We start from the raw sequence: 27,252 nt of genomic DNA on the forward strand, positions 1-27,252 counted from the left end.
CTAGATGATGAGTCTTTGGACTCCCTGGAGATGTCACATAACAATAATAATAATATCGAGAAAGAAACTTATAAAAAAAAAGTAAATAAGCTCAGTTTTTCATACTGAATATGTGATTTCATGGCAAAATCAAATATTTTACATTATTTCCTTTTTAAAGTCATATGGAGTGACTAAATGTACTCTATCTACCTTCAAAATTTATAAAATTTAAAATTGGGTGGGAGGGGGCTGCTACAGAAAATCAATTTAGTACTTACTGGGGGGGGGGGGAATTCCATACATAGCTTTAAAGGAATGCAGGAACTGACTGGGGCTTCTGACCTATCACCAATCCTCACCTTCACATGATGTGCTCCAATTCTAGGTATCCACTGGCTACTGAACACACAAGGATAGGTTGATAATTTGGTACTTAGCCAATCCAACTTTATTTTGTACTGGCTGAAACCAAACCAAACACAATGCAATTTCATGCCAACTAGGGCATCGCCCAGTTAACTCCACTTTCTTCACCAGGGAAGCAGGATAAACACTGAAAAGAGAACTACCAGGACAAACACTGGTGAACAGTGCTTATTCCAGCAAGAAGTATCAGCAGAAAGGAAATTGTGCTGTCAGAAGAACGAGAGAACTATCACATGGACATAATTGGTGTTACAAGACAAGACCAGGTCAGGCAAGATGCTACTAAATAGCAAACACAGCATATTAATTTGGAGCAATAATGATCAAAGGAAGAAATAATGACATTATTCAACACTAAAAATGCAAATAAACTTCTTGATTGGAAGGCAATTTCAAGAAAAGTGATGTGAGCAAACTTCAAAATGGGGAGTTCAGTAATGAAACTTATTTGTACATAAAGTCCCATAAAAGGTTCTTCTGAGGAAGAAGCAGAAGAATAATTAAAGTTATAAGTGAAGGCAGTTAATATAAAGAAAATAGAAAAACAGGTCCTTGTTAGTGAACTAAACAGCAGGATAGGAAATGAGTCTCAAGTCTATAGAATTGTTTAGAGAAAAGGCAAAGCTAAAATAATGTTTCACAGAATTTCTGTTTAGGACATGGATCAGTCACTACTAACATCATGTTCCATCATAAAGATGTGCACAAATTCACATGGTGAAAAGACATAAGAAATAAGAAAGCCTCACTGACTGTTACAGTTGACAATATCATAATGTTGGTAATGTTGTCATGCTGGTTCAGAATAGAAGGGTATACAGAAGATTCGAAACTAGAAGTGATCATCACTTAGTTTTAAGTAGGATAGAAATGAATATCACATCAAAAAGAATAATATATAAGAAAGTTTTTAAAAGAATTAAAGTCGATAAACTTTTACAGCTGAATTATATAAACTGTGCAGATTCAACTTGACAAACATTATTCAAGAAACAATTCTAGATAAAAAATACAGAGAAAATGTAAGAGAGCTAAACTATGTGTACAAGTAAATTAACAAAAGTTACTAGAGCCTAGTAAGGTGGGAAAATATTCTAGAGGCCACTGAAAAAACTTAGAAAAGGGTACATTAAAAGGAATCAGAGATGATAAAGGTAACATTATTATTATTATTATTCAGGCCTCCATGGAGTCAAAAGACTCGTCATGGGAGGTCCTTCCTAAGAACATAAAGTCTGTCAAAACTCATCGAGGGGAGGTCCTGCCCCTAACTAACATAAAGTCTATCATACCATTCCTTAAACTCACTGACTGTTCTTGCTCTCACCACTCCATCAGGCAATGCATTCCACAGTTCAACCATCCTCCATGCAAAGAAACCACTCCTCACCCTCTTGCTCACAGTTTCCTTTCGTAACTTCCAGGGATGGCCTCTTGTCATCACTCCTTCCCGCTGTTCAACCAAGTGAAAGAACTCCCCAGTGTCAACCCTGTAACCACCTCTTAACAGTTTACAAGTCTCAATCATATCACCTCTCCTTCTTCTATCCACCAAACTCTGCAGTCCACATTCCTTCAGCCGATCTTCATAACCAAAATTGTAGTCCTGAAACCATCTTTGTCATCCTTCTTTGTACCCTTTCCACAGTTAATTTATCCCCTTCAAATCCTGGGGACCAAATCTGAGAACAATAGTCTAAGTGTGGTCTGATCAGAGTCTTATACAAAGGAATGATAACTCTTTTATCTTTGCAGGTCAGTGTCCTTCTCATAATTGCAGCAATACTCTGTAGTACCTTCACCACCTTTGCAATATGTCCCCTAAATTTCAGGTTTCTATCAATCATCAACCCCAGATCTCTTGTCTCCCCTACTTTCTCCAGTATAACTCCTCACATAGAGTATGCAGCATCCCATCGATGTTTCCCAAACCTCAAGACCTTACATTTTGCTGCATTAAACTGACACCCCCATCTATCTAGCTTATTCAAATCCTATTGCAGGGCTACCACATCTGCACTATTACTGATAATCCTTCCCAGCTTTGCATCATATGCAAACAAATGAATATCCCCTTGCAATGCCATTGATATAAAGGTTAAACAATATAGGTCCTAGTAGTGAGCCCTGTGGGATCCCACTTGTAACCCTCTGCCTCCTTGAAATTGCTCTACCATACACAACTCTCTGATACCTATCAGACAGCCAATCCTGAATCCAGATGACCAACCTGACATCCAGGCCCATGTGCTGCAACTCAAATATCAGCTTATCATGTGGCACCCTGTCAAATGCCTTCGCTAAGTCTAAGAAAATTGCAGTACATGCCTTTCCCTCATCTAATGTTCTTGCAACTTTATTATAAAAGGCTAGCATATTGCTAAAACAAGAATGCCCTTTCACAAATTCATGTTGACTCTCACAGATAACATTACCTTCATCTGCCTAATGCCGTATACAGTCCCTCGCTACTTTCTCCAAGATCTTAACAACTACTGATGACACACAAACTGGCCTATAATTAGACACTTCCAGTCTGTAACCACCCTTATGCAATGGCACTATCTTACCTTCCTTCCATTCCCTGGGCACCTTTCCCGCAGCCAGACTTTCATTGAAAAGCCAGGTTAAAGGCACTGTCAGATCCCTAGCACATTCTCTCAAAACTCGTGGTGAAATACCATCCAGTCCCAAAGCTTTACTGACATCCAGAGTACTCAGTATCTGAAACACACTCTCCTCCTGTACCTCTAAACCTCAAACCTGCCCTATCCCTCTAGCATTAAAACTGCATCCTCCAGGATGAAATACTCCAATAAAGTGTTCATTGAACAATTCCACTATGTCCTCTGCATCAATCATTCTATTCCAATTTTTATCCTGCAATATCATTCTTCCACAGTCATTTCTCCTCCTACTGGCCACATAGCTAAAAAATTCCCTAGGATTTTCTCTGGATCTTAGGGCCAATCTCCTCTCATATTCCAGTTTCGCCTTCCTTACCACACTAGTCACTCTTCTGGCCTGTGTCTTATATTCTTCATGCATCATCTCTTCACCTGTCTCCTTATATCTCTTCCATAGCCTCTTTTTCGCATGCAATTCCTGTTTAATATTGTTTGTCATCCACTTTACTCCAAATTGTGTCCTCTTCTTCACTCGTGGTATACAACTTACCATTGCTGCTAACAAATATTCTTTCACAATTTCCCACGCACTAATGATATCCCGGCCTTCCAATTCTTCCCTGCATGAAACTTTCTGAAGTTGACGTCAAGACTATTATAATCACCTGTTTTATAATTCCATATAAGTTCCCGTCTCTTTGATACTCCTGCATGTCTATTCATTTCCAAGTCAAAACCATATGGTCACTCTCTCCAACTGGTGGGAGAGATGTCATCTCAGTTATTATCAACTCTTCTGATGCTATAACCAAATCAACAGAAACTAAAGATATTCTAATATGTGGAATAAGTACTCTAAAAGACTATAAATTAAAGATGCCAAGAAATTATAATGTTGGTTTCATCCTTTATCTAAGTGTTAGCAAACGAAGTTTGTATGTTAAGTAACTTCACAAATGGGCAACTTGTATATAGAGGCTATTGACTTTACATCACTTCCCTTATTATCTCATAATGCAATACACATATCCTTATGGACATGTATAATGCTATGCATTATGGGAAAGGCCATTACCCAGAAGTGACACCAAGGTTGAAGTAACGCAGAAATCACATTTCCATATATAAGTAGTCAAACTCAGGATTAGAGATAGATGTTAAAATTTTTTTCACTTGGTTATGCTATAAATTAAAGATGCCTTGAAGTCTCTGTTTAGAGACCTCAATAAAGGTCAAAATCTGGGTAGTGGCCTTTTTCATAATGCATACATTATACATGTCCGTAAGGATATGTGCATTGCATTATGGGATACTAAGACAACTGATGTGAAATCATTAGCCTCTATATAAAAGTAGGCCAGTTGTGAAGTTACTTGATGTGCAAACTTTGTTTGCTTACAGATATTCTTGGTTTCATCCTTGGATAAAGATAAAACCAAGAATATAATTTCTTGGCATCTTTAATTTATAGTATAGCAAGTGCAAAAACTTTCAACTCCAAAAAATGAGTCTTCAGACTCCTTGGAGGTGTCACAAATAATAATAATAATAATACTGTTAAACAAGCAGTAACAAAGTGGCAGTAAGTATTATAAAGAATTTGAATATAGACAGGGGGCACACAGAACTGCAGATAGAAAATGCTAACACTGTCGGAAAGCAGCTGAAGTAGATAATAGATGTCCAGAAATACTGAAATATGGAAGTATAAAAGTTTTGCAGTGGCTGCACTGCATGATTCAAAGGGCTGGGTCAGAAGATCAAATTCCATATGATCGGAGTAGAACTCTCATAGTTTGCATCTGTAAAAAGGGAAATAAAACTGAATTAGTAATGTTTCCTTATTGTACGCCTGCAGTTCATAGACCCAGAGCTGGCAATGTGCCAAGAATAGTCAATTCATTCTGGATGTACGAATTGGTCACCAACACACAAAATCACATGCTCCATATGTAAATTTTCCAACTGTTGTACAAGCAAAATAGTTATACCTTTAAGAACTAGAATTTTCATAAAAAAAAAAAAGCTAATTTTCCGATGTATAATAATAAACACTCATCCCATGAAATGAATTGATTACCCTAATATCGGAATGGATTCTTCTTCTTCTGACATGCAAATAGTGTCGAAGGGTCTCGCATCTGTGGGCGTACAGTAGTATAGTAAGCCTAGGTAATAAGCATACTTGAGAAGAACAAGTTAGGGTTAGGCCAAATAGAGGTGGTCTAGATTTTCACTTTACAACAAATACTTGAGAAACTCTGGGAATATAACAAGGATCTGTATTTAGGTATTCTAAATTTGGAAACAGAGTGCCAAAAGAAAGCATTTCAAAATACTGCTATTATTATATGATTAATGGAACATTATACAAAGCAACATGTAGATATCTATTGGATTTATTCAGGGATATAAGATTATATGCATAAAGCAGAGAGCTAAGTTTGTATCATTGATTCTAATCAGGTTAAATGCCACTTTCATTCATAATGACATCGATATAGGAAATACAGGAAGATCAAACTATCTCTATCCATAGTATTTTAATAATAAGGTGATAATCACTCCTTTACAACTTGTATATGAGAAATATGACTTCCACATTACTTCAACCTTGGTATTTCTTCTATGTCTTCTATTTCTTCTATAGAAGAATAAAGGTAACATGAAAACATGCCCTTTCAAACATGCATGTTTGAAAGGGCACATGCTTTATGTCACGGGATACTAAGGCAATTAATGTGGAGTCATTAGCTTCTATATAGAAGTAGCCTAGTCATGAATATACTTCACACACACAAACTTTGTTTATTTACATTTGGATAAAGGATTAAACAAGAACATAATTTCTTAGCAAGTTTAATTTAATTCACAACCAAGTGGGAAAACTTTCTAGGATTAAGTTTACATTTTATTATTATTATTCTTTTGTTATGTAGCTCCCATCCAAAAAAGGTTTATTTGTACACCTATAGTACATTCATACCATGGGTAGGCTAAGGATCTCCACTCCATTTTTATTGATTTCATATTTTTTTTTGTATTTATACTTACATTTGCACAGTCCAAAAACCTTGCTCTAGCTGGAACTTTTCGAGCCACTTCAAGCTTTCAAGAAGCCAGGCATGACCTCGTAGAGCGATGAAATTCATCTTCTACCTAAAGCCAATCACAAACATCCTCGTTCACAGTAGGATTCGAACCCACAGCTAGCAGGTTGGAGAGCAGATATACTAACCACTCAGCCAAATGGACTAGCATTCCTAACCTTCTATCAACAATTTCCTCCAAATTAATCCATTTGTTGTCGGCATCTCCCAATATTGTCATATTTTGTATATCTTCTAGGACACTTCAAGATCTAAGTGGATTAATCCTGTCAGGTCTTCTTTTGGATCTTTTCCAGCCATCATGGCAGGAAAGCTGTCATCAAACAACTGTTCTGCTAACCTTTCCTTACCCATTCTGTTTAAGTGATCATACTACACAGGTGTAGTATGTATACTACATAATACACCTGTACCTACACCTGTCTTCACCACAAGCAACTAAAATGGAAATGTGCCAGACATTTACCCAGAAGAGAAGATGAGCGATGGATCACCATACTTACGAAATGGATTCCTAAAGAAGGGAAACAAAGCCAAGGACGTCCTAAAAGAAGGTGGAGTGATGAACTGTCAGAGTTTATTGGGGAAAGTTGGTCAACCATTGCCAAGAACAGAGAAAGGTGGAAAGAACTGGAGGAGACCTTCGTCCAGTAGTGGACAGAAAATGGCTGAAAAGAAGAAGAAGACTACACAGGTGTCCAAAAGATAAGGACCAACTACATTTTCACCTGTATATGAAAAAATTTTCATGACTACAGCCAAATGTGGCCTAAATTTATTGCGAGCATACTAATAACTTATATTACACAAAAAAATGTGTTATAAATTTTTACAAATTAAACTGCAATAATGTTTTTGGTCAAAGTCACAAATTTCCTAAGGATGTAGTTAAGAAATTAATGTACAGTGCTTACAGAAAACCATCCCAAACTGCGATACAGATCTCACAATATTGTACCATGCTTAGCACCTTATTCTTTCTCCTTCAGAGCAAGGATAAGACCTTGTTTGTTTTCAGAAGGGGAATTTCGAGCAACAATGCACTTCCTATTATGTCCCAAACATGTTCTATGGATTTGAGATCTGGGGATCGTGCTGGCTCATGGTAGAAAGGTAACAAATGCACATGAAAATTACGGAAAAGGAGGTGGTCAGCATATTGAAAAATATCAATGTGAACACAGCAGTCTGCCCGTGAATGACATGAATGTGCAAAAGAACTGGCATTGCCTCTGATGAAGTTGTTCAATCTAAGTCTCAGCTCTGGTATTGTTCCTGTAGTACATGGGAAAAACATTGATATTTTTCAATATGATGAACATCTTCTGTTCATCTACCTTAATTTTCATGTCTATCTGTGTCACAAATCAATTGCAAAATCTCCACCAATTACATACAGGTGGCTCCAAGACAGAGGTAGCAAACCACAGACCAATTAGTATATCAGGACTGGTTGTTAAGTATTACAAATTTGGGTAAAAATAAAATCCAACAATGGATGGATAAGGATGTGATACTTTATAGTACTAGCATGGCTTTGTAAAGGGTAGGTCCTGTCTTAGTAACTTATTCACATTTTATAATAAAGTGACCACAGAATTAGATAGAGGAAATGGCTACACCATTATAATGCTGGACTTTGATAAGGCATTTGAGATAACACGACATGGAAAACTAATCAAAAGTTGGAACAAATGGGAATGTATATAATAGCTAGTAGTATGGAGAGGGGAGGCTGACAGACACCAGTGAGAAATGGAATCTAGGAGAATGAGGATGACTAGTGGAGTACCTCAGAGTTCTGTATAAGGCTGCTACTATTTAATTTGTATATCAATGATATAGGAAATATTTAAGGGGAGATATTTAGTTGTTTTCTGATGATGATGAGCGGGGATGACAATAGTCGATATGGTGATCTGGATATCCTATAGGACTGATAAGTATGTTACTTTCGACCACAAAACTAATGTAATAAAAATAACTAAAACTGGGTTCATTGGTCGTAAAGATTTGATACTACTAGTCACCTACTAGTTTCGCCATGTAAAAACTAGCGGCTTCATCTAGGTTTGGATGAACATACAAATATAAATAAACAACAATGCATTACTAAAAAAATACTGAATGTGTAGGAATTGTTACACAAGTACAATAGAAACATGTGGGGCGTGGATGAAGGCACATGGTCAGTCATTATTCAGCAGGTGCATCCAAAAGATATTAAACTTTGATGTGTTTAGAGATCTGATGATCTCTAAACACATCAGAGCTTAATTTCTCTGCTAACTATCAGATCTAACTATTTAGTAAGATTACGTCCCAAACAAAAGGTTTACAGCAGTAATTTAAATATGGCAGATGATGAATGAGAACTTCACAATCTTTCTATTAATCTTGGTATTCTTTTAAGCATATCTTATGAGCTATTTTGCTATAATATGATAGACTACATGGGTACAGAATCTAGTATACTTCTGAATGAGATAAAGGAAACTGCTGATATTTTGGAAAGGCAGAAATGTCACCATCTTGCAAACAGGACGAAAGGAGACCTACAAGTTTATATGCAGAAATCCAGAGTTTTTTTAGATAAAGTGATACCTTTGATAAAAAGGACGAAAGGCATGGTTGCTTATTCTTTTAGAAATAAGATCTGAGTTTTGACAGAGAAAAGTGCACAATTAATTAAAGTTTTGATGCCAGGCTTGTGGGTTCTCTTTCAGTGACTGAAAACTGTAGACTGCCATAGGATAAGAAACATTTAAGCAAGGAAGGATATTATTGGCTTTTACTGCTAGAGTAAATTTGATTCTTGGATGGGTAGTGTCACAGAATGGATAAAATGTAACAAAAGCTGCTGAATATTAAATCTACTTTCCTTTCTAATGATCACAACTTGGATCTATCAAGTTACTATTTAAAAGAAAGTTCTGAACAGCATATTATCGTCTAACAAACTATTTCCATAATCCTATCTGCAGGGATAGCTGACTATACTTAATAGCTTGAGCACTGAATTGGAATGATATGCTGCAATTATTCTATGAAATGCATTGCACTTTTAAATTCATTCAAGTGCATTCAAAGCTGGATAAATAAAACTATAATTCTCAATTACAATGTATAAACATTATAGAAGCACACCCACCACATACATACCTTATAACCAGCTATAGTTTCTTCTTCAGTAGATGGCAAAACTCCTCTCCATGACACTAAAACACTAGTAGAACTTATTGCCTTTACTACAACACTTGTTGGCGGCCTCAAAGGAGCTGAAATAAAATGTCTAAGTGATAAATCTATTCACCAATTACTGGGTAGCAATCACTAACTTCAAAAGATCTAATTCTGTGTGTGTGTGTGTGAGAGAGAGTGAGAGAGAGAATGTTTATTATCTGGTGCACTTTAATATCAAATTATGAGAATTTAATAATATTTTATTTTCATATTATGAAAATAAAATTTAAAATGCATTAAAAATATTATTCCAAACAAAAAAAATCATAAAATAATGAATCACTAATGATAATGAGATATTAATAAGGATATGAAAATAATAATATATACACTGAAAACAGAATAAGGTAGTTTTTTTTTTTTTTTTTTTTTTTTTTTTTTTTTTTTTTTACATGTGCCACTCTACATATTTGAATATGCAACAAATCAGATAAAATGCAATCATAATACTTTTCCATCTAAACAATGCAATTACATGTAGAAAAACAGAAACAGACTTCATGCAGAAAAAAGACAAACTCACCTCGCAAAATCCTCCAGATGATCCACATCACAAATATATGTGGTGTCAGTTCCAATCACAATATTCATTTCCATCTTAACAGTTGGCTTTAATTAAAATATCCTTTCTGCCACATCGGCCACCTATTTTACCTAACAGAAATTTGACTTTCCATTTGTTCACTCAATATTCAACTCACTTTATCAAATTACATGTTGACTCTTTTTATTTATTTATTTTTTTGTCTCAAAGGCGGCATATATGTATATATTTGTTCTAGAATCTCATCAGAGGACATACCTACTTAGAATTTCCTTATGCTAAGATTCTCCATAGCATCATTTTATGGAGCAGTTCATTTGCAATTCATCTGCTGTCTTTATGTCTGCTTTAATACCATTAACCTTTTTGATTTCTTTCTTTCTATGTCCTGAAGATGCACACAATTCCAATTAGCAGTCCTTTTCAACTACATTGATGCTGAGGCATTTGCAATACATATCCAACAGCTTCTTACAAACTGCTCCTATAATGATTATAATGCCAGAAAATCATAAATACTCTACACCCTTGATTTTTTCTTCTCTAATGGTCTTTTCAAATATACAGCAATACTAGGTTGGGATCTGTTCTCTAGAGCAGATCCCAACCTAGTATTACTTTCTATTCCCATGTGGAATACTCACACAGACACTCTCATCCACATGTTGTCAGGCATTATAAGAATGTTAACTAGGATTATTTCTGAGTTCCATGCTTAATTACCTTAGTGGATTATTGTTTTGAGTCTTCTGTTGCACATCTGCAAACAAATCATTGAAATACCGTATATTATCACGTATAATGCAAACTAGAAATTTTGTTTGAAAACTAGCCCTAAAATGCCATGTCCACGTAGAATGCGATCTGTTAATCTTGTTCCATAACATTATAAATAATACAATACGAATTAACGAAAGAAATATTTATTTAAAAACAAAATGTCAAAATACAAGACAAATTAACGAAAGAAATATTTATTTTAAAACAAAATGTCAAAATACAATACGAATTAACGAAAGAAATATTTATTTTAAAACAAAATATCAAAATCCTTTAAATTCTTCTTCATCTTTTGAGTCGTCAAACATTTCATTTATAAATTCATCTGTCCCTACAGATGGGATTGCGTCATCAGTGTAGCAGTTGTCGTCACCGTCTTCATGCTCTCCAAATTGTTGTGCGTCATCCTCGCTTTCGTGTATATGATGTGATCTTCGGATCCATCCATTGAATTACTTATTCCACATTTAAGAAATGAGCGTTGAATCATTTCAGATGGTATCGAATCCCATGCTTCTTTAACCCAGCTGGTGACTAGGGTGATTTCAGGCTTCTGAAAATTCCCACCCTTTGTCATCATCACCAAACCAGATGACATCCATTCTCTCCATCTTTCATGTAAGTGATCTTTAAATGGCTTATTCAAGCTGACATCAAGCAGCTGCAAAACGGAAGTTAGACCACCCGGTATGACTGTATATTAGGTCTGTACGTAGCTCACGTGCTTTCTCTTTGCTTGCCTCTATTAAATGCGCCCAGAACATATCCCAGACTAGCATGCTTTGTTGACATAACAAGCTACCTGGACGTATGTTCCATACTTGATCCAGCCACAATTGTACACCTTCTTCATCCATCCAACCTTTCTGATTTGCGCGAACAATTACACCTGGTGGAAATTTCATATGCTTCGGAATTTTCTTCCTTTTAAATATCACTGTTGGCTTTAATTTGGTTCCGTCTGCCATGCATGCTAGAACAACAGTAAAATGCGTTTTTCATGTCCTGTTGTTTTTATGAAGACACCCTTTTCACCAACTGAGTTTACTGTTCAATTCCCAGGCATATCAAAGTACACGGGCGTCTCATCCATATTGCCAATTTGGGAAAGTTCATATCCATGACACTTCCATAATTTTATGATAAATTTATGGAAGGACTGCACTTTTTCTTCAAGCTGCTTTGGTACCTTCTGCGCAATTTTTGTTCGGTGTCATAATGTTAATGCTTTGCGTTCCATAAATCTGTTGCACCACCCAGGCGAAGCAAGAAAAGATGAAATACCTGGTGTGTCCTTGAATTTACCATTCTTGAGTTGTAGAGCTCGAAAACGAATTGCATTTCTTGTTACTATAATGCCATCTTGTCGTTGTGTCAATATCCATTCATTTAGCTCTTCTTCTTCGAGTTCTGGAAAGGATGCTACGTCTCCACGACGGGCACGTTTCGTTTTGGGGATTTTTTCAAGACTGTCTTTTTGCTTACGCCAAAGTCTAATATTACTCTCTGCTACACCAAATTCTCTCATAGCAACACTGTTATTATGTTCTTCTGCAAACTGCACGACACGCAATTTAAATCTTGCTTCAAAAGATGAACATTTACGTTTCTGTTGGCTCATTTTCAGGCTAGTTCTATCTATCTCACTGTGCTCTATCATTTGGCGACGGAGAGTGCATGCGCAGATAAAATGCGCGCTCGGTCGCCAAATGCGAGTGGGTCAAGTAGATTTGGTTGCATAGGCATTAGGTAGTATATGTTGTGTGTGCAAGTCTGATAAGATGTTATATTTTTTTAGGATCCGCATATAATGTGAACCCCTAACTTTAAGTAGTATTTTTTACCATAAATTTTTCGCATTATACGCGATAATATACGGTAGTTAGGAATGGTAACATTCATTTCTCCATTCAATTTTCAAATCTCATTCATTATTAAAACTTTGGTGCTCTAAGAAGTATACTATGATTTTACAAAAGAAGAACAAAGCATATAACAGTTGGCTTTAATTAAAATATCAGAAGAGTTCAGAAACAATTCCAAAATGGCTAAACACAGAAAACTTGTACCTGTTGATTTAAAGTGGGGGTGGGGAAGAAACATTCAGATGTTTGCTTACAATGCAAAACTAAGGAGGGCTGTACTTGATAAAGGTGATGTAGATATCCTGCAGGATGATTTAAATAACTTGGCAGTATGGGAAAAGGACAATGATTTGTCAAGTCAATGTTGCAAAATGTAAGGTTATCCCAAATGAAAAGATTACATACTTTGTACCATATTGGTGGTACTGGATTGCAAAAAAATTGACGAGGCTAGGGATTTAGGAGTGATGGACAGAGAAAGGATATGAAACTTAGAGGGCACATGGCAAAATAGCTCCAAGGATTACTTGGTTGCTGAAGAACACACTGACAAGGAAAGATAGGGAGGTTATTAGTTATCAACTCTCTTTATAAGGCTATGATTTGGCCATACCTTAACTATGTGTGTCACCTGAGTTTCTTGGGGGATAAGGAGATGGTGGAGAGGATTCAAAGATAAGTGACCAAGCTGGTGGTAGGTCTGTAGAATGCCCCTATGAGGATAGGTTGAAGGTCTAGGTTGCAAAGTTTATTTGATAGGCACAAAACAAGCAGACATGACAGAAACATGTTATTAAAGGGATTCTGCTTCTGTATTATGCAAATTATCAAAATTCTTAGACCATTATTCCTGTAGACTATAATCATAAATTCGGATTTCCAAACCTTTTTTTTTAATAGGCTTCTGATAACCTTTTCATTCCAATGAATGAAAATTTCAATCCTGCCTTATTTCTCAAAATAAACATTTTCTTCCAGTCTCTTCTGATACCATCAAAATCTCCCAATGTCAAAACCTGAAAAGAACTATTTCACTTGTGAAAATGGTATTTATTTTCAATGGTTGGTGATCTGGAAAGTTAATAGTTGCTCATTTGATAAGAAGTGGATCATTAATTAATCTAATATCTAAAAATTCTTGACTTAGTACAGAAGAAATTCATTAATTACACATCTCTCACCAATGAGCTATGCAGTTTATTAACTCCTATATATTTTTCTTTATTATAAGAACATCCATCAAGGAAATAAAAGATTGGGGGACAACATTCAAAACTGACGTGATTCACGGTATATGGAGACTATGTGGTTACACGAGTAACCACACTTGACTGGTCTCCACAGAGCCCTGATCTCAGCCTTACTGAATATCTGTGGGATGGACTGGAGCATCAGGTAAGGTCAAGGGATATCCATCCCACAAGAGTTCAGGATGTCATTACATGCCTATAGGAAGAATGGTCCAAAATTCCCATTGATTGCTATTGTATGCTTGTGGAAAGTATGCCCCATAGGATTGCTGCAGTCATATCAGTGAAAGGAAGCCCTACATCTTAAGGTGGGTACCATGGCTGTTTGTTCCTCACACTATGATGTTCATTGACTTCAAAGCAGATAAATTAAATAAACAAAGCAGTATGGTAACTAGTCAACTGAATAATTTTATATGGAATAAGAGAGAAATTAAAACCTTAAGTATCTGTATACAAGATAGTGTTCAAACCAATTTTAACTTATGGATCTGAGAGCTGGGTTAGAAATCAAACACTTGATCAAAAAAAATAAAAATAAATAAATAAATAAAAAATGTGTGTGATGAAATGCAACCATGCCATGGTAGTTGCATATGAATGCATTTAAATTCTGTAAATTATGTTGCTCCTATATTTGAAGTTATACAAAAAGAAAGCAAAACCATTTTTTATAATGGAGTATCTTTTTTTAAAAATTATCCAACTAGGTTACATAGATGCTAAATAAATGGGATTAATATAATCCCTAAGGATTATTAATTTGACATACCTGTGTGCATTTTTTGAAGGTAAGGATGATTTAGTACTTTGGACCAGGACTGGATTAGACTTGAGTAGGAATGTAATTAGAAGATGTTGAAGATGAAGAACCAATAGTCTGAGTGTAGAGATACTTATCAGATAGGCAAAAACAAGAATAAACCAATAATGAAGAAATGAATCAAACAAAGAATTTTAAAGAGTTGAAAATAAAGAATAAAAAGAAACCTGTTATGTACTAGTGTATATGATAGTGTATTTTAGTGACATTCATGCAATATTGGATACAATGACATCTAGGACTGTTAATTCTAATTTTATAGGCAACATAAAGAAGTGTATATAGTAGTCAGATCTAAAAGACAGGAAAAATACCCCCCCCCCCCAGTGGAATGGTCTGCATTATTTTAATTGCATACTGCAAAGAGACAACTGCAGCCATTCAAAAATTTAAATGCCAGCTTGTGGCCATTTGAATTAAGATGGATTTGTTGATATGGGGGTATGATTGCACACAAGTATGGCAACTCCTCTCCTCTTTGGGAAGCTCCATTCCCTATCATGTACTTATGGATAACAGTGGCATATATTTAAAGTAGGATCTTCACCAAGTTTCAGAAATATCTCTTGCAGACAGAAGCATACTGACTTAGGCTTCTATAAGAGGGCATTTATGTTCAGGCAGAATTCAACAATTCCAATGTTAGAAAGGTGATAATCATTTATTTTTGGCAGGTTCATCTGGATTCTAGTTTTGGAGAATTGCAGATAGTCAACAGTCATGTCTTTCTACTCTTGAAAAATATGAACCACTCCATCAAATTGTATTTTATCTAGAATACTTGGGATCTTAATGATTTTGGTCTTATTTTAATGATGTTAATGGAGTCCTCTAAGGAAAGAGTTAATTTTTTTTTCTTCTTTTTCTTTTGGAATATCTGGAGAAATTTTCTTATGTATTTAGTGACACTTGTGGCATTTTTTTAAATTAAAGGATTTCCATGTAGGATTTCGATGTATTTCAGGAATGAGGCCATGTCATTAGACTGATATGGTCTAAGGAGAACCAGACTAATCTATAGTGTTTAGAAATGAAGTAACTGAGAATATGTGGGAAAGTCATATAAGTCAATGTCTGTTTAAATTTTTTTACCTTTTCAGCATAAGAGGATTTTTCACTTGCTGTTACTATGGTATACATATTTCCTCTTTGCCTCCTAATATAGGATGCTCTGCTCTGTCTTGATTTTCAAATCTTTTTTCATCCTTCTATCTTTCGCATGCTTGGGAATAAGCAGGATGCTCTCATTGTGGCATTATTATTATTATTACATGATCACTCGAGGGAGGGCACCTACTCTATAGCTGTTTCCACCACTCAATCCATCAACTACAACGAACTGCAACTACCATCATCATCAACAACACCAATGCCATCTACTGCCCACCACCACCACCACTAGTATTTTTACTGACAATCACAAACAACCATGCCCACAGCGGAATTCAAACCTACAGCCTTTTGGCTGGAGAGTGGATAAGCTAACCACTCAGACAACCAGGCCAGCAGCATATTTCAGTATTTTGCCCATGCAGTCTGTATTTATTTTCATTCTTTTTAATGTGCCATGTGCAAAAGGCAGAACCATGAGAGGCATTTGAATATGACCACATTTTTGACAATTTGAAAGCATTTCCAGGGATTGACAGAACATAGCCTTTAAGGGACAGTTTAGACAAGGATGATAATTCTTGTTGGTACACAAGATTATCACTTCTATGCAAGAATACAAGAAGAGCAAATCTTCTTGTCTGCAATATCAAGGATACCAACTTTAACATCTTTCCTCTAAAATAGTTCAATGTTTTATGGAGGGTTACCATTATTATTATTTATTCTTATTATGTGACACCTCCAAGGAGTCCAAAGACTCATTGGGGGAGGGGGGGTGCCTGCTATATAACTCTCCATCTCCACCATACAGCAAACTGCACCATCTACACCAACACCATTAGTATTTTCACAGACAATCACAAACATCCATGTCCACGGCAGGATTCAAACATGCATACTTGCACCCAGGAATGATTCCCCCCCCCCCCCCCCCAATGTTGAAACCTCCCTCTGCATCAATCCTATATAACCCTTTCATTAAAACCTCAAGCATCATCCAACTTCTACAACATACAAACTATCCTTGTAGAGAGCATTCCACAGATTGCTTACCATCCTTTTGGCTGGAGAGTGGGTACCCTAACCACTTGGCCAACCAGGCAGGTAAATGCCATATTATAAATGGTATTCCTCTCAAATGATGCTGCATGAAGGAAAAGAGAAGCTCGATTGGCATTTTCAGGCAGTTTCCACAAGGGTATTTTCTGAATAGATTTCTTTATCGATTTCAGGAATCCCTCACCCTTTTAACCTTGTGGATAAAGGGTGATATTATTATCACAGAGGAACCTCCACAGAGTCTGAAGATTCACTGCAGGAGATGCTCACACTATCCGCATAATATTTATTGAAGCTCTCTCCTTGAACACATTTATTGACAAGCCACTCACAACAGACTATTGCAGCCCATTCCACTCATCCACCACTCTCCAAGAAAAACACATGGTCCTTGCACCACCCTTGCTAATCATACTTTTTACCCAAATTCCAGGAATGACTCCGCCCAGCTCAACATGCTGAAACCTTCCTCTGCATCAATCCTATATAACCCTTTCATTAAAACTTCAAGCATTACCCAACTTCTACAACATGTAAACTATCCTATCCTTATAGGGAGCATTCCACAGATTGCTCGCCATCCACCTTTTCATTAATTCAATTCACCACTTCTTCATCCCCAAGAAACTGAAATATCCAAACCTATGAACAGTAAATTCAACAAGTGATTGTATAAAAGCCTTAAAAATGGAGAATAGTAATCTTCTCTGCATGTTAGTGAGTTCTTGACAATTCTACAGGGTGTCCCAAAATTCATGCAAGATTTAAATTTAGCGCCATTTGTGCGGTAAAGTGTTGCCAACGAGAAAAAAAAGACAGCATGACAGCTGACAGTTCAGGGTTATTAAAAATGGAGCACTACACGAAAGACATACACATTTTCATTGTTATGGAACAACAACAAGTGGATGCTTATTTTTCGAACAAAATCATCTTCAGTGATGAGGCTCATTTTCATCTTGATGGCTTCATTAATCGACAAAATTGTTGCATTTGGGGTTCAGAAAATCCACGAGTGATTGTTGAGAAACAAATGCATCCACGATGTGTCACTGTTTGGTGCGGATTTTGGGCTGGAGGCATCATTGCCTCCAGCCCAAAATCCATTCCATTCTTCTTTGAAAATGCAGCTGGTAAGGCAATAACAGTTAATGGTGCTCGCTATCGCGACATGATAATCCAGTTTTTTGTGACTAAATTGCAAGATATGCACGTGGACGACATGTGGTTTCAACAAGACGGTGCCACATGCCATACATCCTGAGAAACAATTCAATTACTGCATGAGTCATTTCCTGGTCGTGTAATTTCCCATTTTGGTGATCAGAATTGGCCGCCCAGATCATGTGACTTAACGGCGTTGGACTTTTTTCTTTGGGGTTCTTTGAAGTCTAAGGTTTATGGCAACACGCCCACGACCACCCACACCTTGAAGGAGGAAACTGAGCACTGTATCAACGAAATTCAGCCACATTTATGCAAAACGGTCATGGAAAATTTCAACAAAAGAGTGCGTATGTGCCAGCAAAGCCGTGGAGGCCATTTACCCGATATGCTATTCCATGCATAACCCTATACTGTATACTTCATGAATCAATAAAAAATTACAATTTTTAATTAAAAACCTGTGTTTTCTATCAAAATTACTTCTTGCGTGAATTTTGGGACACCCTATATAAGCAACCTAGCCACCTTTGTAATATGTCCTCCGAACCACTATCCCCAACCCCCACCAAATTCCTAGCTTCATCAACTTCCTTCCTAGTATATAGCTTGTAATCTTTTCATATCAAAATGCAAAACTTTGCACTTTTCACATTTAAGTGGTATCCATTATCTTTTGCTTATAGCATCAGCCTATTTAAATCAGTGTGTAAGCCTTAATTAACTTGCCATACCATCCAATTCTGCATTGTCTTGCCAGCCTCGTTGGCTGAGTGTTAGCGATTTGAACCAGGCTGCAGGTTCAAATCCTGCTGTGGTCAGATGTTTATGATTATCTTTAAGTGGGTGATGAATTTCATCATACAGTGCAAGACTACTGCCCTGCTTATTGAAGGCATAAAGTAAAAATGTGAAAAAGTTCTATGTTTGGTCTCTGGAGGAGGGTTTCTGGGCTATGTAAAAAATAAATAAAAATACATATACATACATACATACATATATATATATATATATATATATATATATATATATATATATATATATAATCATCAATAAAAATAGAAAAAAAAATCCTTAGCTCACTCGTCACTAATGGTAGGAATGTACTACAGGTTTACAAAGACATCTTTCATGGGCAGAAGCCACATAAAACAAACTGATTATTTCCCTTCAAATCACTTATGTACCAATTAAACAGTAGTGGTCCGAGCACAGAGGCTTAGAGCACAATGCTAGGTCACCCTGCTTCTAACACTATCCTTTGCTGTCTTGTCCATCAGTCAATCTGTTATCCATATCACCAGTTTCATATCCATCCCATTTGTTCCAATCTGTGTTAAGAGTTACATATGGTATCCTGTTAAATACCTTTGCAAAATCCAGTAGTAACATTCCTGGTGTTTAGACTTTTACATTGATTCTGCAGCATTGTATATTAACAATGTCACCATGATAATAAATAAAAATATTTAATTATTACCTCCTATACCTCAGCAAACTTAAATCAGCATCTTCAGGGATTAATATTAAACACGTGCACTTAGGCACACTTTGGTTACAAAGATGGAACAGGAAAGATACAGGAAGACCTAAAATCCTATAATTTTGTCAATTATTGGCTTTGGTTGGTTAGGTGTTCTTGACTGTTGGGCTGACTATCTGTTGATGAGGGTTTCACATATGAGAGGTAGTTTGACAAAACTATATTTGTTTTGGTTGAGAAAGTTGTAAGAGCTACAGCAGATTTGAAGAAAAGCCTCTTGAACTTAAATTTTCTATGGTAGAGTAAGATGGCTTTTTCCCACTGGATCCTGTGCTGGACATCTAGGACATGGTCTACTAATCCTGAGCAGCCATAGTAGTGGAATTGGATGTACTCCTGGTGCTCTGATATATGGATGTTGGCTGTCCTACCCGTTTGCCCATAATATGAAAGGTTGCAGATGCAACTAAACCAGCTAAATCCAGAGGTTGCAGCTGGTCTTTGGAGGAGTAGATAAAAGTTGTTAATTTTATAAGTGGCCACAAGATTGTGCATTTTTAAGATCTTGGCCACCTCTTCTGAGATACCATGAATATAGAGGATGGTGATGGATTTGCTGTAATCTATGTTTGCAAGGGGGGGGGGGGGAGCAGCATGGATATGTCATATTAAAATTCTTTTCATTTGGTGGTAGGTAGCCATTGGCCAAAAAAGTGTTTATGTGGATCAGTTCTGTTGAGTGCAAATCTGAGCAAATTAATTTTGTCCAGTGGACAAACGTTTTTATGGTTCCAAATTGCTGGTAATGTGACTGATGGATGTACCTACTAACCTACTATATTTACTTGAATATAACTCACCCGTATAATTTGCATCCCTGATTTTAACTTTACGAAAAAATAAATTAAAAAATTTTGCACATGAAAAAAGTTTAAGACTTTATAAAAAAATAGATAGTGAATATTATGGCAGTTTCAGATATTTTGGAATTCAGTTGAAGAAAATCAGCTTTTCAACTCAACAATCATCAGCTTGCATTTGTTGTTGGGTCACACAAACTTTTGTTCATCTCACAAAAAGCACACGCAAGACTGGAAATAGAGAGAGTGAATAGTAGATTCTTGGTAAGTCATACCCATTTTCAGTATTTTTAAATCATGGTGATCTTATGATTCCGAAATGATAAAAGGACAAGCAATAATAAAGCTGTTTGTTTTAATTTAATAACAGAAACATTGTCACTAAAGATTCAAAAATATTGTGATGAAGGTGAGCCACAGATTGCATAAATAAGGTTGATAATTACAATTTAAATTCCTTAATTTTATAAATAATGTGAGGAATTATATATTATAATGAATACTGAGGATTTAATTATAAACATCAATTTGATTTTTTCCTGAAAAACTTTAGTTTACAAAAATTCCCACATATATTCCCACAGAGAGGGCGCTAGTGGGTCAAGCGGTATGGACGTGTTTTAAAGAGCTCCTGATTCAGATAAGTTTTTACTAGGAATAATTAAGTATATATGCGTAATTGTTTAAGTAAGAGCGGCTGTAAACGTTGTATGCTACCGATATTATTAGTGTGGGGTTTTTTTTCTTGCTTAAACTAAATACGAAAACGTTAATATTAGACCTAGTAACCTGCAGAGAAAAAAAAAAAAAAAATGGCGGCGGCATTGTCATTCCATGATTTTAATTTGGATTTCAGTCGGTTCGTTAAGTGTGAGGTCTGTTATATGTATTCCTTCGATTACATAAATGATTTGTGGATGTTTAGTGCGGATGGAAGAAGGGTGTGTGCGAAATGTGACCTGAACGAGGAATTGATGAATGCGAATATGAAGTTGATGACAGAAAGTGCTAGTACAGATTGTGTCGCGAGTGCACGTTTGAAAGAGAAGGATGGTGAGAAAGACAGGCGAAAAAATGTTAAAAAATCAGGAAAAAAGAGTGAGTGGCATCAGTGGAACTAGCTGTAGATCCAGAAATGAGTTGTTGTGTTTGTATACCAATGCTAGAAGTATAAGAAACAAAGCGGATAAAATGGTTGCACTAATTGCGTCTGTGCACCCAGAGATTGTCGGAATAAGTGAGACATGGTTAGATGAGGATGACATCCTGACAGGAATAGAGATGGAAAGGTATGATGTGTTTCGTGAGGATAGAAGGGGTAAAAAGGGAGGGGGAGTGCTATTGATGATAGAGAAAGAGTTATGTCCATACAAGGTAGAGATGCAAGAGGGAAATGGGGCCAGTGGTTTTAAGGTAGTATGGTGTGAGATAGAGGTGAATAGAATCAAATACTTGGTGGGATGTTGTTATAGACCTGGTAATGTGGATGGTGGTGATAGTGAAATGTATAGTCAAATAAGCCAAGCAAATAAGAAAAGGGTGATCATTATGGGTGATTTTAATTATGGCAATATAGACTGGAATGAAGAGATAGCAACTGGAAGTAAAGAAAATGAGTTTCTTGAGTTTTTGAGGGATAACTACCTCAGACAGTATGTAACAGAGGGCACAAGAGGATTAAGGGTCTTGGATTTGGTCATCTCATCGGAGGATGTAATTATCAATGAGGTATCAAATCATCCACCAACTGGTGAAAGTGACCATGAGGTGATTACTTGGGTGGTTGCCAGCAGTGCAAGGACCCTGTGAAAAAAGGGTATATGTGGAACTACAAGGGGGGTGATTATGAAGAGCTCAGGAGACAGCTTGCAGGTGTAACATGGAATGAGGAGTTAGCTGGAAAAGAGATCAATGCAGCTTGGGGGATTTTCAAAAAATATTTAGTGGATGCAATGTCTAAATGTATACCACGGGTGAGAAGGTTAAATAAGGTAGGTGTGAGATGGATGAATAAAGAGATTAAGCATGCAATACAGAGAAAAAGGGAGGGCATTGTGGAGGCAGCATAAGAGAAGTGGAAGTAACCAATTTCATGAGGTCTACAAAGACCAGGCAAGGAGGGTGACTTGGTTGGTGAGAGTAGCTAAAGAGAGGTATGAATAGCAGTTAGCTAATGAAGCTAAAAAGAATCATAGGGAGTTCTTTCGATATGTAGCCAGCAAAAGAAAGAATGATTATGGAAGGATGACATTGATTGGAGGAAATGGTATAAAGACAGCTGTTGCAGAATGTGTGGTGGAGATACTTAATGAGCAGTTCATAAAGATCTTTCAATCTTGTGAATGTGACTTCATGGAGAGATTAAGAGCAGTTGATGATGAGGAGGAGAGACTGACTGTAAGTGAGCAAGAGGTGTTTGGGGAGTTGAGTAAACTAGATGTAAATAAGGCTGTGGGACTTGATAATATATCAGCGCGTATTCTGAAGGAATGTGCCAGAGAGTTGACACCTGCCTTGACATATTTTTTTAATACGAGTCTTGCACTCGGTCAAGTCCCTAAAGAGTGGAAGGAGGGCAAGATTGTGCCATTTCATAAAGGAGGTGATCGAACTCAAGCATCAAACTATAGGCCTATCTGTGTGACAGGTGTTGTGGTTAAGTTGTTGGAGAAGTTTGTGAGAACTAGGATCCAGAGTTGGGTTGACAACAATATTATAATCTTTGATGGACAGCATGGATTTGCTAAAGGGAGGTCGTGTTTTAGTAATCTACTTACTTATTACAATAAAGTGACTGCTTCCTTGGACAGAGGAGAAGGATACACAGTAATATACTTGGATTTCGCAAAAGCTTTTGATAGAGTACCTCATGATAAGTTGACAGTCAAACTAGAGCAGATGGGGTTGGATATTAGATTAGTGCATTGGATTGGAGACTGGCTATCTGATAGGTATCAACAAGTTGTGTATGGGGGTGCAATATCCAGGAAAAGGAAAGTCACTAGTGGCCTCAGGGATCTGTGTTAGGGCCATTACTATTTAACTTGTATATTAATGATATTGGCGAAGATTTGGATAGAGATATTCAGTTGTTTGCAGATGATGCAAAGTTGGGACGAACCATAAAGAGTAGTGAAGATGTGGCCTTGCAAGAAGACTTGAATAAATTGAGTGATTGGGCAAGCAAATGGGAATATGAGTTCAATGTTGCAAAATGTAAGGTTTTAAAATTTGGAAAACAAAGATGGGATGCAGAATTTATGCTTGGTGAGAATATATTGTTGGAAGTAGAGGAAATAAGAGATCTGGGAGTGATAGTGGATAAGGATCTAAAATTTAGGGGACACATCGCCAAAATTGTGAAGACAACACAAAGACTTCTGGGAATGATGAGGAGGACACTGACGTGTAGAAGTAGGGAGATTCTTGTTCCATTGTATAAGTCTTTGATTAGGCCACACATGGACTATTCTGCCCAGATTTGGTCACCTGGTTTTCAGAAGGATGAAGAGATGTTGGAAAGGGTCCAAAGGCAACTGACTAAGGTAGTTTCTGACCTCTGGAATGTCGAGTATGAGGAAAGATTGAAAAGATGTAATTTGCAAAGTTTAGTGGAGAGAAGGAAGAGGGGAGATATGATAGAGACCTACAAGTTGGTAAGGGGTTGTTATAGGATCAATGGTGGAGAAGTTCTACAGAGAATAGTGGGAGATCAGGGGAGAACCAGAGGTCATCCCTGGAAACTGTATAAAGAGGGTGTGAGTAGGGGAGTGAGAGGCAGGTTTTTTTCGTGCAGAGTTGTGAATGATTGGAATGCCTTGCCTGAGAGTGTGGTGTCTGCAAGGAGTTTGAATGTGTTTAAGACCCGGTATGATGAGATGTGTGTGAGATAAAAGGACCTCCTAGATGAGTCTTTGACTCCATGAGGTCTTGTTTAATAATAATAATATCTCATACCATGATTTTTTAACTTTAATTTTGGGGAAAAAAAGTGAGAGTTATATTCCAGTAAATACAGGTAATACCAGTAAATACATTTACCTGTGTGTGGGTGGGTTTTCTGTAGACTGTGAAGGTCAGTGATCCATTTTTTTTGTCTTATAACTAGGGTGTCTAGGAAGGGCAGACTGTTGTTACTTTCTATTTCTGTTGTGAACTGGATCCTTGGATGTTGGCTGTTCAAATGGGATAGAAAAGTGTGTAAGGTGTTCTGGTTATATGGCCAAATTGCAAACACATCATCCACATAGTGTAGCCAAATAGTAGGTTTAAGGGGGGGGGATGAAATTTAGGGCATTCTTTTCAAATATCTCCATGAAAAAGCTAACCATGGGGGATAAAGAGTGGAATCCATGGCAGTACCCTCAATTTTTTGCAGAATTTTCCTTGCCAAACAACGTCTGAGTTCATAGTGAACTGAAACAGGGCTGAGATATCAGGAAAAAATTCTACTTGGATTAGTGCCAAGGTGTTCTTTAGTGAGATATTTATGAATAAGGAGGAGACATTGAAACCGACCATTGTGAGTGTTTGTGGAGTGAGAGTGTGAATTTCTCCTGATATTGGTACACTTTCTTTTTGTAATTCATTCTGGATATCTAACCACTTAGAATAAATTGTAACAACACAATGAAGATACAGCAATGAGAAGTTCTCTTTCCCCTACACTTTGCTAACTACTTTCTAGACTGTTTCAAACATTGTCTTCTCAATGATATTTCTCTCAAACCTATTCTTTTATACAGATATATATCAACAAAATCTTTTTGTGGTTTGTAGCTTCTCTTTTTCTGATCTGGACAAATTCATATCTAAGATAAATGCAGTTCATTCGAGAATAGAGTTTACTTTAGAAAAAGATAAAACAACTGATTGCCTTTCTTTTACTTGTATCTACTGATTCTATGTCAACCAGATGGCAGTCTTCACTTCTCAGTAATGACATACTGCACCCACAATTTATGTTCCAATAATGAAGTATTATTGCGAGTTACATAAAGACAACTGTCTTGATAATTGGCTTCAGTGAAACTTTTATTGACAAAGCATTCAAGCAGCTATAAGATTCCTCCCTCTTCTGCTCAAGAAGAAATTACTTGCATTCTGTGTCCCTATGTTAAAGGAATTTCTGAATATATCAAGAAGATTCAAAAGTCTCTCAACATTCATTTTGTATTTTGTCCTGTCAGAAAAATCTCCACTTTTCTTTCTTCATCAAAAGACAAAATTCTTCTGCTTAGCTTTCAAAGTGTCTACCATATTCCATGGTCTTTTGTCCAATGATATTTTGAACAAACTGAAAGATCTGCCCTTGTCCATTATGAGGAATATAAATATTTACACCAAGTAACAAGTATCACAAATGTGAACAATTGAGTTTTGCTGAACATACCATCTTTTGTAAAGCACAGAGCCATGTCCAAAATACACAAATCTTACATAAGAGCAGAATGTCTGTGAAGCATTATTACATCATCCTAACTTAAGTAAATTTGATGGCCTATGTTTATCTCCTTATGAGAGAGTACTTTTTTAATCTGCTTTAATTTCTTTTTTTTATTTAGGACTTTTATTGACCATTTGTTACATTAGTTAACCAATGGTGCTTTTTCTAGAATCATTCTGTTAATCTGTATATTATTTTGTTTCATAAATAGAAATTAGGCAAAACATTAAATTAGCTGTATGCAGCTTGCATATACTTGTATGCAAGCTGTATACAAGTTTGTGTTCCAACCAATTTTAACTTATGGATCAGAGAGTTTGGACAGAAGTAAAACACTTGATCAAAAACTGGAAACCATAGATATGAGAGTTCTGAGAAAAACTAGGAGAGTGACATCATCAATGGCAGAACCATATTAAAAATGTGGATATTAGGAAGAAACTTAACATTATTAGCATTCAGAAATGTGTGAAGAGAGAATCTAAGGTAGTACGTTCACTTAAAAAGAATGAGAGAGGAAAAGTCAGCAAAATAAGCTTCTTTTTTTTTTTTTTTTTTTTTTGCCAGGAAAAAGACCCAGAGGAAGACCAATTATCTAGGTAAAATGATACAGTAAGACATGCTCCAATATAAGATCTGATGACAAGCTGAGAGGTAACAGATTAATTTGGAGGAAAATGTTGATTGGAACTTGGTAATAGTGTGTTTTTTCATGTAATACTGTCATAAAATCCTGTACGCACTCTGAAGGGTGTAAAGGATATAAATTTGATAATGATGTTTCATTTTTTAGCTGTACTAAAGACCACCCTTTGATATGTGGGTGAAAATTAATGATCACCAATTACAACCACTTAATACTGTTCCACTCAATACTCAACATTATTATAAAGATGAAATCTGGGCATCATTTCAAATCTGAAAAAACATCACAACAGTATATCATGCAAGACATTCCTTCTGCTGTCAGATTATAGCTATCACTTTCAGATACACTTATTAACTATGCATTAGAGGAAGAACTCATAAAACCTGTCTTCAATTTTTGTAGAATTCTGATGTACTTAGAAGCATACCAGATGGTGATGAGCACAATTCTGCCATGAAGAAGTTATGACATATCATAAGCTGTTTCTTGTTTTCAGGTTTGAAATGATGCTCCTAGCTTTCACTGTTGTGCAACATTTGTCACATACTCATTCATATTTGAACAATTATCAGCAAACATATGCTCCAAGCTTATCCAGCCTCTCTAAAAAAAAGAGATAAAAAGTCAGCCACCAAACTGACTCACCGTATTGCTCTCACCTCAATACTGTTGTAAGTAATGGCAGGGAAGGTCATTGACAACCAGCTTCTTCATCACTAGTGGAGACTCATTGTTTAATTAATGATCACCAATTCTGCCATTCTTGTTCTACCACAGACCTTCTTGCTAATAATGCCCACCTTGGGTGCAAGCCATGAAAAGATATAG

At 36.4% G+C, this 27,252-nt stretch overlaps 1 protein-coding gene across 1 annotated transcript in view; it reads right to left on the bottom strand.

Moving 5' to 3' along the window:
- Window positions 1–27,252, bottom strand: part of Cont (Contactin) — a 458,021-nt gene that overhangs the window by 43,687 nt on the left and 387,082 nt on the right. Inside the window, exon 21 of the mRNA XM_090391248.1 lies at window positions 9,308–9,423. Within this exon, the coding sequence (XP_090247374.1) occupies window positions 9,308–9,423 (116 nt within the window). The remainder of the gene's footprint in view (window positions 1–9,307; window positions 9,424–27,252) is intronic.

Source organism: Typopeltis vanoorti, chromosome 1, assembly GCF_054136105.1.
Source record: "Typopeltis vanoorti isolate ZY-2024b chromosome 1, IOZ_Tvanoo_1.0, whole genome shotgun sequence".
Taxonomy (NCBI): Eukaryota; Metazoa; Arthropoda; class Arachnida; order Uropygi; family Thelyphonidae; genus Typopeltis; species Typopeltis vanoorti.